This window comes from Polypterus senegalus, chromosome 5 (genome assembly GCF_016835505.1).
Source record: "Polypterus senegalus isolate Bchr_013 chromosome 5, ASM1683550v1, whole genome shotgun sequence".
Taxonomy (NCBI): Eukaryota; Metazoa; Chordata; class Cladistia; order Polypteriformes; family Polypteridae; genus Polypterus; species Polypterus senegalus.
In genome coordinates this window covers 79,714,078-79,731,096 of record NC_053158.1, presented here as the reverse complement: position 1 = coordinate 79,731,096, position 17,019 = coordinate 79,714,078, and the positions used below count along the sequence as shown (strand labels likewise).

Sequence of the window (17,019 nt, the reverse complement as noted above, 5' to 3'; positions counted from 1 at the left end):
GATTAAGAGGATTGGAAAATCACATTACATGACCTGTTAAACATGGAAATATTAAATTGGGGTTCTTCTGTATTAAGAAAACAAATGTTGCATGTGTATGTAAAATCAATGCAGGTTAAATCTTAAATGACAGTAATGTACAATTAAATTCATGTAAACATAACCTTGATAGTTCTGTTGTACATGTGTGTAAACACATTAAGTGTAATAACGTGAATATACAGCAACATTAAGAAGTATTTAGATTGTAACACATTGTTACATTCTGCTACCACACTTAGTATTTGAGCGGGGACTTCCCTGTTACTGAGGAAACTATTGTAAATAAAGTCAAGCTGTATTACAAACATCTGAGAAACAGTGTGTGCTGCTTGTATGAATAAAGATGTATGGTTCAAATGATGTGGCCCTCTACTCCAGTAGTATTCATTTGTTCACATTGATCAGTGTAATCACTGTGCACTGTTACGGTATTTGTTAAAGTTTTATAAAAAGGGGTAACATACACACTGTCCATCCATCCATTTTCTAACCCGCTGAATCCAAATACAGGGTCACGGGGGTCTGCTGGAGCCAATCCCAGCAACCAATCCTGGGCAGGGTGCCAACCTACCGCAGGACACACACTAGGGCCAATTTAGAATCGCCAATCCACCTAACCTGCATGTTTTTGGATTGCGGGAGGAAACTGGAGCGCCCGGAGGAGAACATGCAAACTCCACGCAGTGAGGACCCGGGAAGCGAACCTGGGTCTCCTAACTGCGAGGCAGCAGCGCTACCACTGCGCCACCGTGCCGCCAACATACACACTGTTGATTGAAAAAACTTTTTCATTTTAAAACGCTTGAAACATTAATACCTTTATTCTAGATGCGGACGAATATCAAAATGAATCTGAAACAAGTGCCACTTTATTCAAACATAACCGATCTGGGGTTGAGTAAGAACTATTGAATCATTTCTGAATATAAAGATCCATTAAATTAACTAATAGCGTATTTGCTAAAAAGCACGAGTACGCGTCTGCGTCCATCTGCTCCCTCGTTTATAATCTCGGCCTTTCGCGCTCTTTTCATCCGCAGGATGTTGAACCATTTAAATTCTCTGTTTCGATGGTTTATAGACTCCTCGGCCAATAGGATGCCTTCCCGCCCACGACCTCCCACTCTAAGAAACGTAGTCTCTTAATTTCAGTAAGTACGCGGCGGGGTATTTGTCTGCATTACTATTTTTAAAAGTTATATACTAATCGTTCGTGCGTTATTTTAAGATTTGTAGTGTACAATAAATGTTGATAATATTATATTGCACATAACTGTGGCAATGCAAGTTGTATGTGGCATAGCAAAACAGGAAGTTGTATAGTATTAAAAGTATGAAGAAATCGTGAGCTGGTGGAGTAGAAATAGAATAGAAAATGTGCTTTCATCATCAACAATCCAAGAATGACCGCAGGAAAGCAAACTATTATTTACTTAATTTAGTGAGTGAAATATTATTCATTTTATCAGAAATAAAGCAAATAATATCTAAGTAGACTTTGTTACTTACACGGATATTACAACCGACATAAACGTTGGATATGTGTGTTCCTTCCGGCTCTAGAATACATTAAGAAATGTATCGCCGTTGCTAGTTGTCCAGCTCACGCATTTGTACTTATTTTCGAAAATTCACGTGGTGTGCCTCTGTGACACGCGGCTTGTAAATTGCCCAGTAGCTACATGCAGTATTTGCGATTAGATAGATAGATAGATAGATAGATAGATAGATACTTTATTAATTTGAGCCGTTAACCTTAAAAATGGTCTAATCGCTCAAAACTACCTCTTCATTTATAATCGTTCAAAATATATATATACGTTGTTTGGGACACACAATATATGACCTAAGCATGTATTTCAAAAAATTCATTCACACATACAGCTCGTATATTTTATAATCTGTTTATCCAGTTCATGGAAGTTTGAGGTTGGTGCCTATCAGATTTAAATTTTTAAATTTCATCAAACCTCAATGGGCAATAACACCTAGAAACTCTGTGTCTTCTTTTGGTATTTTTTTTTCTGTATAATGTACAGATTTCAGTAGTTATTTAGTACTTTAGACTCATCAGTAATTTATTTTACTTTTTATTTTTGTTGGTCCAAAATTTTTCATTTCACAGAATGTAGATATTTCATTGAGAGCAGTAGAATGAAAGTAAACTTCCTGGACAGCAATAATAAAAATTTAAAAGCAATGCATGAAAAAGACATACAAAATAGGTATGTTTGTGGCATAGTATTTAAATACTATGTACTTTTGTGCATGATTATGGCATATTCTGGACTATTGCATTTCAGAAAAAGAAAAATATGCTTTATTTTTTTTAAGGTTTATTATTATGTCATTATTGCTCCAATTTTAATTTCACAGATCATGATACAATGGATATTTTGTTTTACTGAGCATGAATATCATTATTAATTGTTTTCCTCTCTACTGTCAGGTGATGGCTGACCCTAATGGCAAAAATCAGAAGTCTCTGTTTTTTGTGTCTTTACCTGAATTTCGAAAACTGTGCACTGTGAGGATATCTTTTTCAAGTAACTCTTCAAACAATGACATTAGAAGTAAACAGATGAAATTATGCAGGTGCATTTGATTTACTCTTAAATTATTTATATTAGAAATATTTTTCTGACTTGAGCCTGACTTGACAGTATTGTGCATAAGGCAAGAACCAATCATAAGTGAGGGATGTCCCAGAACATACTGGGACAATTTAGAATAATTAGTTAACTTAATGTTTGTAAGAATAATATGAGTACTTATAAAAAACAAACAACCAAAAAAACTCACCCTAACTTCCTTTCCATAGAAACAGGAGGACACCACCAGAGCTAACAACAACTTTGTGATATATATATATATATATATATATATATATATATATATATATATATATATATATACTGTATATATATATATAGATTATTGAAATTGAAGGTATAAGGATTTTTAAATGGGTTTTATAAGTAGTAATATTATTTAATGTTCTTTGCTTATATTGGCTTCCTCCAGAAACATATAAATTGTAACCATTCAGTATATAGGTGAACACTTACAGTCTGTTGACACCTAATGAAATTACTGATGGGCTGTTTTTCCTTTTTTGTTTTAGAGAACTTGTGCTCCTTTTTCCTGACATTCTTGTTTCTCCAGTGCAAGAAACCTGTAGTGAACTGATCACAATAATGTCTGTAAGTATGAAAAATAGAATAGACCACCTTTATATTGTAGTTCATTAATGAACACTATGATGTACTGATTACCTGTTCAGGTTTGGTTTGTGCCTTGCTCAAAAATAAAACTAGATTTGTTGAACTCAACAGAGTTTTGGTCTTTAGGCATCATTGAAATATCATTTTCTAAATTAATTAATAATTAACTGGTTTGCGGAAGCTGGAGCCTAACCCACCAAACATAGGGCGCAAGACAGGAACATCCCGTGAAGAGGGCGCCAGTCCATTGCTCCCACATATATCTGGGCCAATTTAGTGACGCCAGTCCACCTGACCTGCATGTCTTTGAACTGTGGTGAGAAACAGCAGCACCCGGAAAAAACCCACACAGACACTGGGCGAACATGTAAACTCCACACATGCAGGATCCGGGATGTGAGCCCCGGTCTCCTTTCTCCAAATTGTATACAATATTTGTTATTTAGGTGAAAAAGATGATGGTGCATAAAATTAGCATTAGCATTGAATTGTTACTTTTTATGTACATGCAGTGATAACACTAAATTTATACACCTGCATCTTTTTTTCCAAAGTCATAACTCAAAATATTAAAATGAATTAAAGTTGTGAAAAATGTTTTGATTGATTTTAATTATTATTACATTACCCTAATATTCCAACATCAAGGTAGTTTTTAGTCTTGTAAGAGAACAATGAGTTGCATGAGCAGGTTCACTAATGATAGCAGTTCCTCCTTCACCTATAAAGATCAGTTCAGTCATTTCCTTCAAAGGTTTTGGTGACACTAATTTTTACCCAAGCCACCTTATACTCAAAAGAAAATATCTTCAGTGGGTGTGAATGAAATCATGGTTGAAAAAGGTAAAAGGTTTAGCATCTGTAAATTATATAAAAGTAACCCTAAGCACCAGAAATAAGAAAGCTTCCTAGAATTTATTTACATAACATAACACTCTCAAACCAATTTAGGGTCAAATGTATTATATAAATGAAAATAAATACAAATACTAGGGGTGGCACTTGATATATGCTAATGTCCGTCTTAAACCAATATCAAAAATCTCATTTCAAGTTTTCTGTTAAGATATAGGATCTGAGCAAAATACAGGAATAACCCCTGTCTCACATGCTTCCTTTAGGCATGGTGAAGCATGCTCAAGTAGAAAACCCAGCAGCCTTCAGAAGAATTCAGAGCCTTCTAGCGGATGTAAGCAGGTTATTAGATAAGGCAGTAAGTGGCCTTGCAGACTTTTATCATGTAGCAGTCAGATAATGAACAGAAGGCCACATTACACAGGGTTTATTTAAAGGAAGAAAGCCAGGAAAGAGAAAAAAATGTTGGAGTAAAAGGGAAATATTGGTACAAGCTTGTTTTAATGTTCTTGTTTCTGTCTGAATGTGAAACTGTTGACAATGGCACAGAAGAGGATAATTTATTTTTTTTTTAGTTTGTTTAGTTTTGCTGCATCTGTTTTTTTCTTCAGTGCTCTAGTTAGTTTTTGAGTATGGCTTAAACTAGACTAGTCTAATTTTTTCACTCCTTAGTTGTTAAATGTAGCACACACCTCTTCTAGGGAACAGTTAAGATTTCTATACAACAAGGATGCATATAGTTACGCGCGTTTACTTTTTATATTTTCTATTAATCTTACTGTTCACAAGTTTAGAATATCATAAATATGTGAAAATACATTGTTCTTAATAAAAATCAAGGGTAACTTTATTCTGGCATCTTTGTATGTGAATATGTACTATATGTTGAAGTTTCCTATGGTTGTGTAGTTTAGAATTTCCTGAATTTGCATGTATATACTTACTGTAACAAAATAACTTTTTACAAAAAAGATTAACAACTGCTTTGAAGGCTGAAATTGTTTAATATCCATAATTTTTCATTAATAAAATGTGCAATTCTTTAAAATTCCCACTAATTTTTAATCATTTTCTTTGTCAACAATATGTAAATAAGAAGACTGGGGAAAGTATTTTACACAAATTTTTTTACAGACACAGTTTTTTAAAACTGGAAACATGCAGGCCTACACTCAAAGACATGAAGTTCAGGTAAGCTCCATCTTCTTCTTTTTTATAATACTATGTGTCTTTGAATATTAAAAGGCTTTTGTTAATTTACTTGTTATTCCTTTGACAGATGGATTCTCCTAAAAGAGTTTTTCCTGGTGATCTTCAGACATGCCTGTCATATACACTTATAGCAAGACTTGCTCCGAACTGGAACAAAGCTGGCCATTTACTTATTCAAGGTTAGTTTACTAACAAGGTTTTTTCAATCAACAGTTTTTTAGATGACGTGGAAATCATTACAATTATGAAAGAAATAAAAGAACTTAAGATTGCCTGGAGGAAAAAAAAATGGTTTCCTCAAGTTATGTGATGAAGTATGTACAACTGAAAGAAAACTAAGACAGCAAAAAGTAAAACAAAATGTATAATATTAAAATAAAACTGAAATGTGAAATAGTATGGCAATACTACTTTAATTTAACAGGTATTTTTATGTTAGGAGCACCACTGCAAAAGATTATTTAGCCCCCTGTTTACTGTCTTGGAATATTTTCGTAATGAGCTAGAGTGACACAGCGAATTTCACACAAACAGTTTTTGGTCCAGGGTGACAATATGTTCAATACTGTGGAAAAATTGTCAATACCAATTTTCCGTTAGCCATTTATTTAAAGGAACATTCTCTGTGTCATCTTCACTCAATATTTTTGCACCATTACACTGGGATAAATGTATATAGTTTGGCTATGGCTCCTTGATACATGCAGGACATTCATTGTTGAAATCATCTTAATACTAATTTGATCAAACTTAGGATGAATTCTATTCCACATTGTTCCAAAATTAATTTTTTTTAAGGATGCTTATATATTTATTTTCTACACCTGTTTAACAGCATGTTTTCCAATTGTGGCAAGAAAGATTGATAAAATGTATTGTATTAATCATACTGAATGGCTAGAAACTGACAGTTCTCACTTTCCTGTCTTGGCTATTTTATGGGTTTAACACATTATCTCTGAAGCTGTCATTTTATTTATGCAAGCAGCAGAGACTGCATTTTAAACATATATTATTGTATTTAAGGAGTGAATTTTATGACAGAAAGTGGAAAACAGAATGCTATTGGTAAGTTTTTTAAAAGTACATTTTATTAAATGATTTGTATTTTTATTTTCAGAATTCAAGTAGGAGAGTCACTGCAATGGTAAATCAAGAAGTGCAATAAGCAATGGAATATGCAATTAACTTTCCATGCATATATTTGCATTTCTTGAAATCCCTGTGTCATATGTCATTCAGCAGATCCTTGAACATAGTGTGGCACATGAAGGGAATGTGTCTATTTTGTTTATACAGTTTATTTCCTTTGCAGCTGAGCCTTTTCTACTGTCATATTTTTAAAAACCATTTTAAACAAATATCAGTATATACTAATAAATTTAAAAGTATTTCTTTCTGTTTGTGTGCCCACTGCCACATTGTTCTGATACAGGGATGAATTTAAGGAAACACAGGTAAAGGAAATAGTGAATTAGGAGACAGGAACATAAGTGCAAACATAACATAATCAAAACACATATTATGCAAAAACAGCTGGACATATTATTATGAAATTTGGGTGCATATGCAGGATAATGCAATTTAGAACTTGATGTGTAGTAGTTCGGGTTTTTAGTATTGAGAAAAAAGGTAGCTGTTACCTGTTTTTGGTATTCAGTTTAGGTTTTTAGGTCATTTTCAGGGGGTAGGACATAAAGGATTGCGGGAGGGGGAACTGGATAGTGATCTAAAAAATGAAGCATTCATTTTGTTATGCATTTAACGTCTTGATACTGTTATTGTTATTATTTATTTAGCAGACACCTTTATTCAAGGCACCTTACAAAGCAAGTTATCTATACAGTAATCCCTCCTTGATCGCGGGGGTTGCGTTCCAGTAGAAACCATATGTTTGTATGGTTATTTTTATATATTTTAAGCCCTTATAAACTCTCCCACACTGTTAACATTATTAGAGCCCTCTAGACATGAAATAACACCCTTTAAGCAAAAGTTTAAACTGTGCTCCATGACAAGACAGAGATGACAGTTCTTTCTTACAATTAAAAGAATGCAAACATATCTTCTCTTCAAAGGAGCGCTGTCAGGAGCAGAGAATGTCAGAGAGAGAGAGTGACAGAAAAGCAAACAATCAAAAAATCAATACGTGCTGTTGGGCTTTTAAGTATGCGCACCGCGATAAAGCAGCCGCAAAAGAAGGGAGCAATGTGAAGGTAGTCTATTAGCATTTTTAGAGTAGCGTCAGTATCTTCTAGGCAAACAGCCTCTGTGCAAACAGCCCCTCTGCTACACCCCCTCCATCAGGAGCAGAGAATGTCAGAGAGAGTGAGAGAGGCCGAGAAAAGCAAACAATCAAGCACCGCTCGGGAAGCACATCACATATCATTGAGGAGTTTTATTTAATACGTAATACATGCTGTGATTGGGTAGCTTCTAAGCCATCTGCCAATAGCGTGCCTTGTATGAAATCAACTGGGCAAACAAACTGAGGAAGCATGTACCATAAATTAAAAGACCCATTGTCCGCAAAAATTTGCGAACCAGCGAAAAATCCGTGATATATATTTAGAAATGCTTACATTTAAAATCCGCGATAGAGTGAAGCCGCAAAAGTTGAAGCGCGATACAGCGAGGGATCACTGTACTAATAAAAGGCAAAGCCCTCACTGACTCACTCACTCACTCACTCACTCACTCACTCACTGACTCACTCTGAAATTTGGCAGGCTCATTCCTTACAGCTTACTTACAAAAGTTAGGCAGGTTTCATTTAGAAATTCTTCGCATAACAGTCATAACTGGAACCTACTTATGTACATATATACCGGCCATAGCCTGCAGTTCAGTTGCCGTGTGAGGCGGAGTTGCTTCTCTCATTGTCACGCCTCCCACGTAATTGAGTGCCTGCCCATATAAGGCTGTCCGTCAGCGGCAATCCAATAGAAACACTCTACCGCTAAATATTCGCGGGTTTAGGGCTGTGCTTATGGAAACGAAGATGAGATGGTCAGGGTGGTGTTTGGCACAAATCCAGCAAAACTACGAGAGAAACTTTTAAGTGCCGGGTCTTAGCTAACATTAAATAAAGCCGTGGACATTGCACAAGATAGCACAAGCAGAGCTCAGAACCTTTGATGCATGTAGTCCGAGCGACTCACGTGAACTGACTGTGAACGCAGTAGGCAGACAAAAAGCAAGAGCTCCAAAGAGCGCTGAACAAATAAGCATTACACAATTGAGAAGGCAGCAAAAGAATATGAAGCGAGTGATGCATACAAGCATATTCATAAGTGCAGCTACTATGGAAACAAAGCACACGGTGGAAAAAGTCAATGTCCAGCTAAAGGAAGACAGTGTAAAAAAAAACCTGTGCATGCAGTGTGTGATGTCTCAAATAAAGAGGAAGACGAGCTGTTTATTGATGCAGTAATGAATGAAACCTGATATCTTTACAACGGTTTGCATTCACGGAATGTAACTTGAACACTACACATCCTCCAAATACAAACCTGATTGAAAGAAGTAATGATAATCAAATCCTTGATGACAGCAACACTCATAACAGTCACAAAACAATTACATTGACAATCATGTTACGTTATTTTTAAAATGTTCCTTTTTCTTTTTCATAACTTCTTTAACACATTACTTCTCCGCTGTGAGCCCCGGATATTTTGAGATATATATATATATATATATATATATATATATATATATATATATATATATATATATATACTAGCAAAATACCTGTGCTTAGTCTTTAAATTTCTATGGTGAAGAAAAATTTATGATGACTAAATTTAACTTACATTCAATTCAACAAATCAATTTCAATTGAAATGGGAGATCAGGGGGTATAACGGTGATGCCCGGAATACATTCAGAGTGTGGCGCTCTGCTGCTTTTTTTGTGTAGTTGCCTTCACACAGCCTCTCCGCTGCTTTATAAACGAACGCCATATAAAGTCATCACCTTGTCAATTGTGTAATGTGTTTTTTGAACAGGTTTGATGCATGGAAGTGATCACTCGTACTGCGTTCAGTAAGTTCACGTGAGCTGCTCTCCTGTGTGATGTTGCGATGTCCACGGCTTAATTTAATGTTAAGTAAGACCTTTTAAGGCACTTAAAAGTTTCTGGCAGCATTCCGGTTGTAATATGACGAAGCTGCGCGAGGTCACTTTTGAGAATGCAAGTATAGTTGTCCAGGAGAAAAGCAATCTTGCCTGAAATCAATGGCATCGTTTTGTAGGGTCTGTCCCTGAGACTTATTACTTGTCATCGCGCAGCAGAGCCTTACTGGAAATTGGAGGCATCTGAATTGAAATGGGAGATCAGAGGGTATAAAGGGGACGCGAGGAATACATTGAGTGTGGAGAAACTCTAGAGACAGCGTGTGTATTAACTTGTGGATTTTTCTGTGAGTATTTCATGGCAGTGTGACGAAGTTGCTTCGGAAGACGGAGTTAGACGTGGAGCTTAGATCAGAGCGAAATGAGGTAAATGGGAGGGGAGTTGATGACGTGACTCCCCCACCCGCCTTAACTGTCAATCCCCCACAAACACAGTCTCTCGGAATTTGCATAAGCACAGACTTTCACCTGCAATTTTAACTTAGTTACAAAGTGATCAAAACTCTCGTTTATATCCTGCGTCCTCTCATTAAACTTGTATCCCACATTACCGTGAGCATGACAAACACCAGCGGCAGCCTGTCTATGAACTTAATTTAAAGGTTTACACCATGCTTTGTTTCCGAAGGTGCAGCACTCATGAATATGGTTGTAAATGTCAGTCGCTCGCTTCTTATTGTTTCGCTGCCTTCTCAATTATATAATGCATGTTTTGTTCAGCGCTTTTTGGAGCTCTTCCTGGTTTTGTACGTACTGCGTTGACAGTCAGTTCATGTGATTACGTGGGAGGTGTGATGATGTCACACGGCCATGGCCACGGCCATCCAGCTCAACTCCATTACATTATATGGAGAAAAATAGCTTCCAGTTATGACCATTACGCGTAGAATTTCGAAATGAAACCTGCCCAACTTTTGTAAGTAAGCTGTAAGGAATGAGCCTGCCAAATTTCAGCCTTCTACCTACACGGGAAGTTGGAGAATTAGTGATGAGTCAGTGAGTGAGTGAGTCAGTCAGTCAGTCAGTGAGGGCTTTGCCTTTTATTAGTATAGATATATATGTATGTGTGTATATTGTCAGGGATGCCAGGGGCAACGACCCGGCCGGGACGCTGTGAGGGACCGGATGTGGGTCTGCGCCCACCCTGGATCACGTGGGGGCCGCCATCCTGGTTGCTTTGGGGGCCACGGGTTGAGGGCATGGAAGCCCCACCCTGTAGGGGCCCGTGGTCACCGCCAGGAGGCGCCCCAATGCCTTGAGGACCTGTTACCTCAGCACTTCCGCCACACCAGGAAGTGCTGTGGGGTGGATTTAAGAGGACACCCAGAGAGCTGCCGGGAGAACAGCCGGCACTTCCGCGCTGGGCGTGGCAAGAAGGAGTGTTGGGAATCACCTGGAGCTCATCTGGGTGAATATAAAAGGGGTCGTCTCCCTTCATTCAGGGCTGGAGTCGGGTGGAAGAAGGACAAGGCACAAGCGAAGTGTGGAGGCGGCCTGAAGAAGAGGCATTTGTGTGGCCAGGACTGTGTGTTGGGGTATTTGTGCACAAGACTGAGACTGAGTGACGGTAAATTGTACATAATAATTGTAAATAAATACGTGTGGTGGTGATTAACAACATGTCCGCCTGTTTGTGTCAGATCTGGCGTAGCCGGCAGGATGCTCCGCCTGTTTCAAGACGGGGACCTGTAAATAACAATTTTGTTGTGGATGGCCCGGCGCAGCAGGGGATCCCACCCACGTACACACGGGTGCTGCGTGCACACAGCCCCGCGGGGTAGAGGAACCCCACGGACCGCCAGGGGTCCACAAGAAGGCCGTTTTTCCCTGATGCGGGCGGGCGGCATGCATGACAAGGGGGCAGCGGTCTCCACCATGCACGCCGTGGCCGGAGGCGCCCGGGATGGCATGGCGTAAAGAGAGGCTACGCCGAGGAGATTTCCTTGGTTGGACGAGTCCGGGGAAGTGAGTTCCCTGCCTAGTGGCAGCCGGGCGTGTTTTCGCTTTTACAGGCAGGGACTTCCCGGATCCGAGTCAGTGGCGGGCGCATGCCGGTCTACGGGCTCCGACAGCACGGTGGCAGCCGCGAGGGCTGCGGAGGAGGAGACGCTGCAGCTCCAGAGGCGCTGGCAACAGCAAGGCTGCTGGCAAGCACGTCGCCGCCGCAGAAGTGGAGCCAAGATGGCCACGGACCAGAAGTCCCTCCCCCTGACAGGCACGCGATTGGATGGTGTGTCTTGCGCGCCTGCCAATGACTGTATAGAGGTGGGACCAAGGAATGTTCATCGCGTGCAGGGGGGAGACCCGAATGGGCCGGAGGAGGAGGCCCACAGGAAGTTGCCGGCGTCGGAGGCTGACAGACAGGTAGGCTCTGCGTCGGATAACTTCCTGTCTTTGATGGCTGCTCTATCGCTGCTTGAGGCGTGCCTTCAGCCCGCGGAGCAGCGTTTGTTCCAAGTGCTACGTGCCCTCTGGGCAGAGATTCAGGTACTGGAGAGGAAGGCAGGTGCCGAACGAGGGGCCCCCGGGGTGCCAGTAAGAGGGGGGAGCGCAACCTGTGCGAGGCATAGGAGGGCACCAAGGGCTGGTGCTGAGGCCACGTCCCCGCCCCTATTCCTGTTTGGAGAACAGGACCGGACCCCGGCTGTCCTGAAGTAGGACCCGCTTCGGGGGTGTGCTGCCCTCGCAGAACATGTCGCTCTTCCCGAGTGGTCTTCACTGGCTGTGGGGCACTGTCAGGGATGCCAGGGGCAATGACCCGGCCGGGACACCGTGAGGGACCGGATGTGGGTCTGTGTCCACCCTGGATCACGTGGGGGCCGCCATCCTGGTTGCTTTAGGGGCCACGGGTTGAGGGCATGGAAGTCCCACCCTGTAGGGGCCCATGGTCTATAAAAGGGGCCGTCTCCCTTCATTCAGGGCTGGAGTCGGGTGGAAGAAGGATAAGGCACGAGAGAAGTGTGGAGGTGGCCCGAAGAAGAGGCATTTGTGTGACCAGGACTGTGTGTTGGGGTATTTGTGCACAAGACTGAGTCTGAGTGACGGTAAATTGTACATAATAATTGTAAATAAATACGTGTGGTGGTGATTAACAACATGTCCGCCTGTCTGTGTCCGGGTCGGCTCCACAATACATATATGTATGTGTATGTATATGTATGTGTGTATATATGTGTGTAGATATGTATATATATGTGGATGTGTGTGTGTGTGTGTATATATATATATATATATTTATGACAGCAATACTTATAACACTGACAAAACAATTTCATTGACAATCATGTTACGTTATTTTCAAAATGTTTCCTTTTCTTTTTCATTACTTCTTTAACACACTACTTCTCCGCTGCGAAGCGTGGGTATTTTGCTAATAATAAATACAAGAATAAAGGTTCAAACATCAAAGCTACATATAATATAAAATGCAGTGAAGCACAGGGATGTCAAAAGAACTGATACTTTGGTACCAAGTTGATACTGTAATTACAAAAATTTAATGCTAGTTATGTTACAGCTACAGCTATGTATAAACATATGTTGGAAAGAAGTCACTTAAAATACTTTGAGTTTGAGGCAGTGGAATTTCAGTGCATGAGTGCCATTATTTAAAAAAAGGCAAAACACACTCATACCCCATTATAAAGTTAGATCAGAGATAGATTTGTGTGTGCTTGGAGAGTGCAATAATGTGAACGGTTACAAGTAATATAATCGTGTAACTTGTGGTGTCACATATTTCTGACAGGAGATTAAATTATTGTGTGATTAGTCACTTTTTAATACCATCTTTTACACAGTCCTGATAGAAAAAAGAGACTTTGTATTCTATCTCATATTGTGATTTAAACATCCACAGATGTCCTTCCAAGCATCTGTACATTTTCTAACTGGTGTATAGGGTTTAGGGTTGTGGGGGAACCTCCCACATATCCAGAACAGGATTTATTGAGGATGTGAGGGGAAACCACACATTAGCAGTGCCTGTTATAGTTGTTATAGCCTGTTATAGCAGTACCTGTTCTACTAAGTGCAGTTATCCTCTTTAATAAAACCCCTGTGTGCGTCCAGGTGTCCGTGTGTGTGTGTCTTCTGGTGAAGTGCATGCGCGGGGCCACACGGCATGTGTTCAGTCTCTTCCTGTGCATTCCCTGTGTGTGCAGAGAGAGAGAGACACACACAGGTGCGTGCGCGCGAGAGACAGACAGACAGACATGCAGGCCCGCCCAAGAGACAGACACGCACGCAGGCAGGCAGGCAGGCAGGCCCGCGCAAGAGACAGACACGCACACACCAGGCAGTCATGCACACACACACACACACACACACACACACCACACACACACACGCCCGCGCGAGAGACACACTCACACACACAGGCAGGCCCACATAGGGGACAGACATGCACGCACACACACGCACGCAGGCCTGCGACAGAGACAGACACGCACGCAGGCCCGCGACAGAGACAGACACACACGCACACACACACACACACGCAGGCCCGGGACAGAGTCAGACACACACACACAGACACAGGCGCACTTCATTAATAAAGGTGCTTTTAGCGAGCGGGTCGTAAGGCTATAGCGCAAACTCTTTTTCTTTTTTCTCTATTGTTCAAGGTTTTCTTAGTGTTATTCAATGTTTTTACATTTAGTTTACTATTACGCTGTGCATTCAATGGTATAATTAACTATATTTGTGCTTAAAACCTTAAAATATATATATTTACATACAGTTCATACGGTCTGGAACGGATTAATTGTATTTACATACAATCCTATGGGGGTTCCACCGGGGTTCCACTGTATTACTGTATGACAAAATTACAGGCATTTTACGGAAATACAAACCAGTATTACTGAGAGAAAAAACTAAAGGCACACAATACAGTGACACATATCACAGCCACATACAAGGTCCCTTGCCATTTAATATAGACTGTTCCTACTAATGTTTATGCACTACTGTTCTAGCGCCCGTTATTGTAACGGGCTTAATGTCTAGTAGTAAATAAAAACTGAAGCATGTTTTAAACCAAGTGTCAATTTGGTTTATATATACTGCCGATGAAATGAGCTGTTCCACTTGTTAGTACAAAAATAAAATTTATTTAGTCTTTCAGTGCTTTAAAGCACAAGGCATATCTCACTATTAAAGTGACATGTACTGCATTAATAGAAATGTCTAATCACAGAGACATACATGCAGTTAGCAGGACTGCCAAAGCAACATACTTCATGACTGAATATGAATCTGCAAACACTTAATATGTGCAATTCTTTTGATTTTTGAAAGCAAACTAATGTTCACAAGCATAATTCCTAAAATGTGTTGAACTTGGTGAATAAACACGTCAAGTGGGATGGGAATGAGATATGGCGAATTGGATGCAGTCTCTCAGTTAAGAGTGATTGAGTAAAAGCAATGTAGGTGGAGTTTGTTTTCTAATTCTATTCTAATTCATATAAAATTTTATTTCCATTAAAAATGATAATTGTCCAGAATATAAAATGCTGATTGGTAGCTAACAGAATCAGCTTTTCCTTATTAGCTGAGCCAAATGATTTGATTCATTGAAAAATGTCAGCATGGCTATGAATAGTGTAAGCTTTCTTTTTTACTTGTGTGATTGTCTATTTGTGCATTATATTCCACAACACCTTCAACCGAGAGACGTCATATAACTGGTTGGACAGCTTTTCTCACAACTTACATAGGACCAGTAAGAAACACCAATGGGTGTTTAAAAAAAAAAAAATAGAAAAACTATAAGATATTGAAGCTGTTTTTTGTCAGAAATAAAGACAATAGGAAAATGAAGACATACAGCATTTTAACACAAAAGTTGCAAAATTCAAGTGTTAACAGTAAGTAAATGAATGACTTTCTACATTCTCTGTAAAAAAATCACTTTGTCAGTCCCAGGAGCAATGAATTTTCGAAGTGTATGGAAATGTTTGGCACATTCTAGCAATCAGTTTATTACTTCCTTTGCCAGTATCAGTCAAAGGGAGTGACTTTTTAAACTGAAGCCATTTTTTGCTAGAGAAATAGCCTAATAAATGCTTACAATTGTTTCAGCATCAGTTTCAGTTTTAGCTGCTACTGATGCATGTGTAGAGACTAAATATCAGCCAGATATATATCAATGCCTGATATCATTGGTCAGTTAATAATTTTTACTGACTAATTACAATGCCTTTTTAAATCCTACTGTGTACATGAATGTTGTTCATAAGTATGTTAAAGTGGCTATTTTTATATGACTACCTGCTCAATAACACTGACTGAATTTATGCACTTTCACAGTTTACATCTTTACTAATCATTTATTCATTAGTTGAAGAACGTTTTGCAGTACCTAATATAAAGCTGAAATTATTTATCCATTCTTAAGGTTTATTAATGAAAGTTTTTTAAAACGTGTAACTGAGAAAGCTGTATTGTAAGTAATGTACACTTTCACTGGCCCGTTAAAGTGAAAGTTAATGATGATTTATGTCAGTGTGCTTATTATTTGAATAATTAATAACAGAATAATTTGTGAGACACATTTGAGTAATAACATGAAAATGGAAATTTGGTGTCCATATGCACTATGGGAATTCAGATGGTTCCTTATTTCATGCCTGTTCTAATCAAAATATAATTCTATAGTTAAGTAAGTTATTATATAGGAGATACAGCTATTTTTGCATTTTCATATAAATAAAATTTTTTGGGGATTTTATGGATTTTAGTGACAGGATTGTTTTTATGGTTTTTACTTTGTTTCTGACTCTTGCCTAATTGCTCTTTTAAATATAATAACTCACTGGTTTAGACCCCTTGCTACCTCTGACCATGTCTTTCAGCTCCAGTTTCTTCTTGTGGTTGCTTTGACAAATAATAATCCTCAGGCAGCGTTACATGCTCAGAAGAGAATCACTTTTATCAATGTAAAAATTGCAAGGAAATGAAAAAAGAATAAATCCGTTAGATTCCTTGTCTTCAGAAACTCCAAAAACATTCTCAAATAATTTTTGGTGGCCAAGAAACAGGTAGAAAAACATAGGCCAGATGATAACAGTAATTAGATGATCTTTATTAAAAGCACATTCACAAGAGTTGAGAATTTATCCACAATGTTGGATAAGGAAGTACATATGATGCTACCTTAATTATTTTTCCGTTGATTATGTCATGGGTATAACTTCCAGGACTATGCTCCTAACAACAATCATTGTATCATAGATACACCCAACCAAAACAGTGATACCTGAAAAAGAAAAAAACAAAATTGGGGTCATTGTAAATTTAAAAATAAAATAATAAAATCAACAAATTGTAAGCAAAATGTCATGAGACAATGAAAGTATATTTGGATTCTCCATGATTCAAAACTGCTATAAAAATATTAGAGGTCATAGAAAAATTTATAAAGCACTGAAAAAATGAGTATATTACAATCAGGGCAGAACTCTGCTTATAAAGTGTGGAATGCAGATATGCGCTTCGGACTTTCCAGGATTGCAACAATGAATAGTCTGAAAAATCCTTTGAG

General features: G+C 38.9%; 1 protein-coding gene across 1 annotated transcript in view; it reads left to right on the top strand.

Annotated features, from left to right (window-relative positions):
- The first annotated feature begins 1,177 nt into the window (after nucleotides 1-1,177).
- The window catches only part of LOC120529878 (uncharacterized protein C18orf63-like), a 78,034-nt gene continuing 62,192 nt past the window's right edge, over nucleotides 1,178-17,019 (top strand). The window contains exons 1-6 of the mRNA XM_039754096.1: nucleotides 1,178-1,193; nucleotides 2,492-2,637; nucleotides 3,167-3,245; nucleotides 5,256-5,312; nucleotides 5,401-5,512; nucleotides 6,360-6,401. Of these exons, the coding sequence (XP_039610030.1) occupies nucleotides 2,495-2,637; nucleotides 3,167-3,245; nucleotides 5,256-5,312; nucleotides 5,401-5,512; nucleotides 6,360-6,401 (433 nt within the window). The 5' untranslated portion in view covers nucleotides 1,178-1,193; nucleotides 2,492-2,494. The remainder of the gene's footprint in view (nucleotides 1,194-2,491; nucleotides 2,638-3,166; nucleotides 3,246-5,255; nucleotides 5,313-5,400; nucleotides 5,513-6,359; nucleotides 6,402-17,019) is intronic.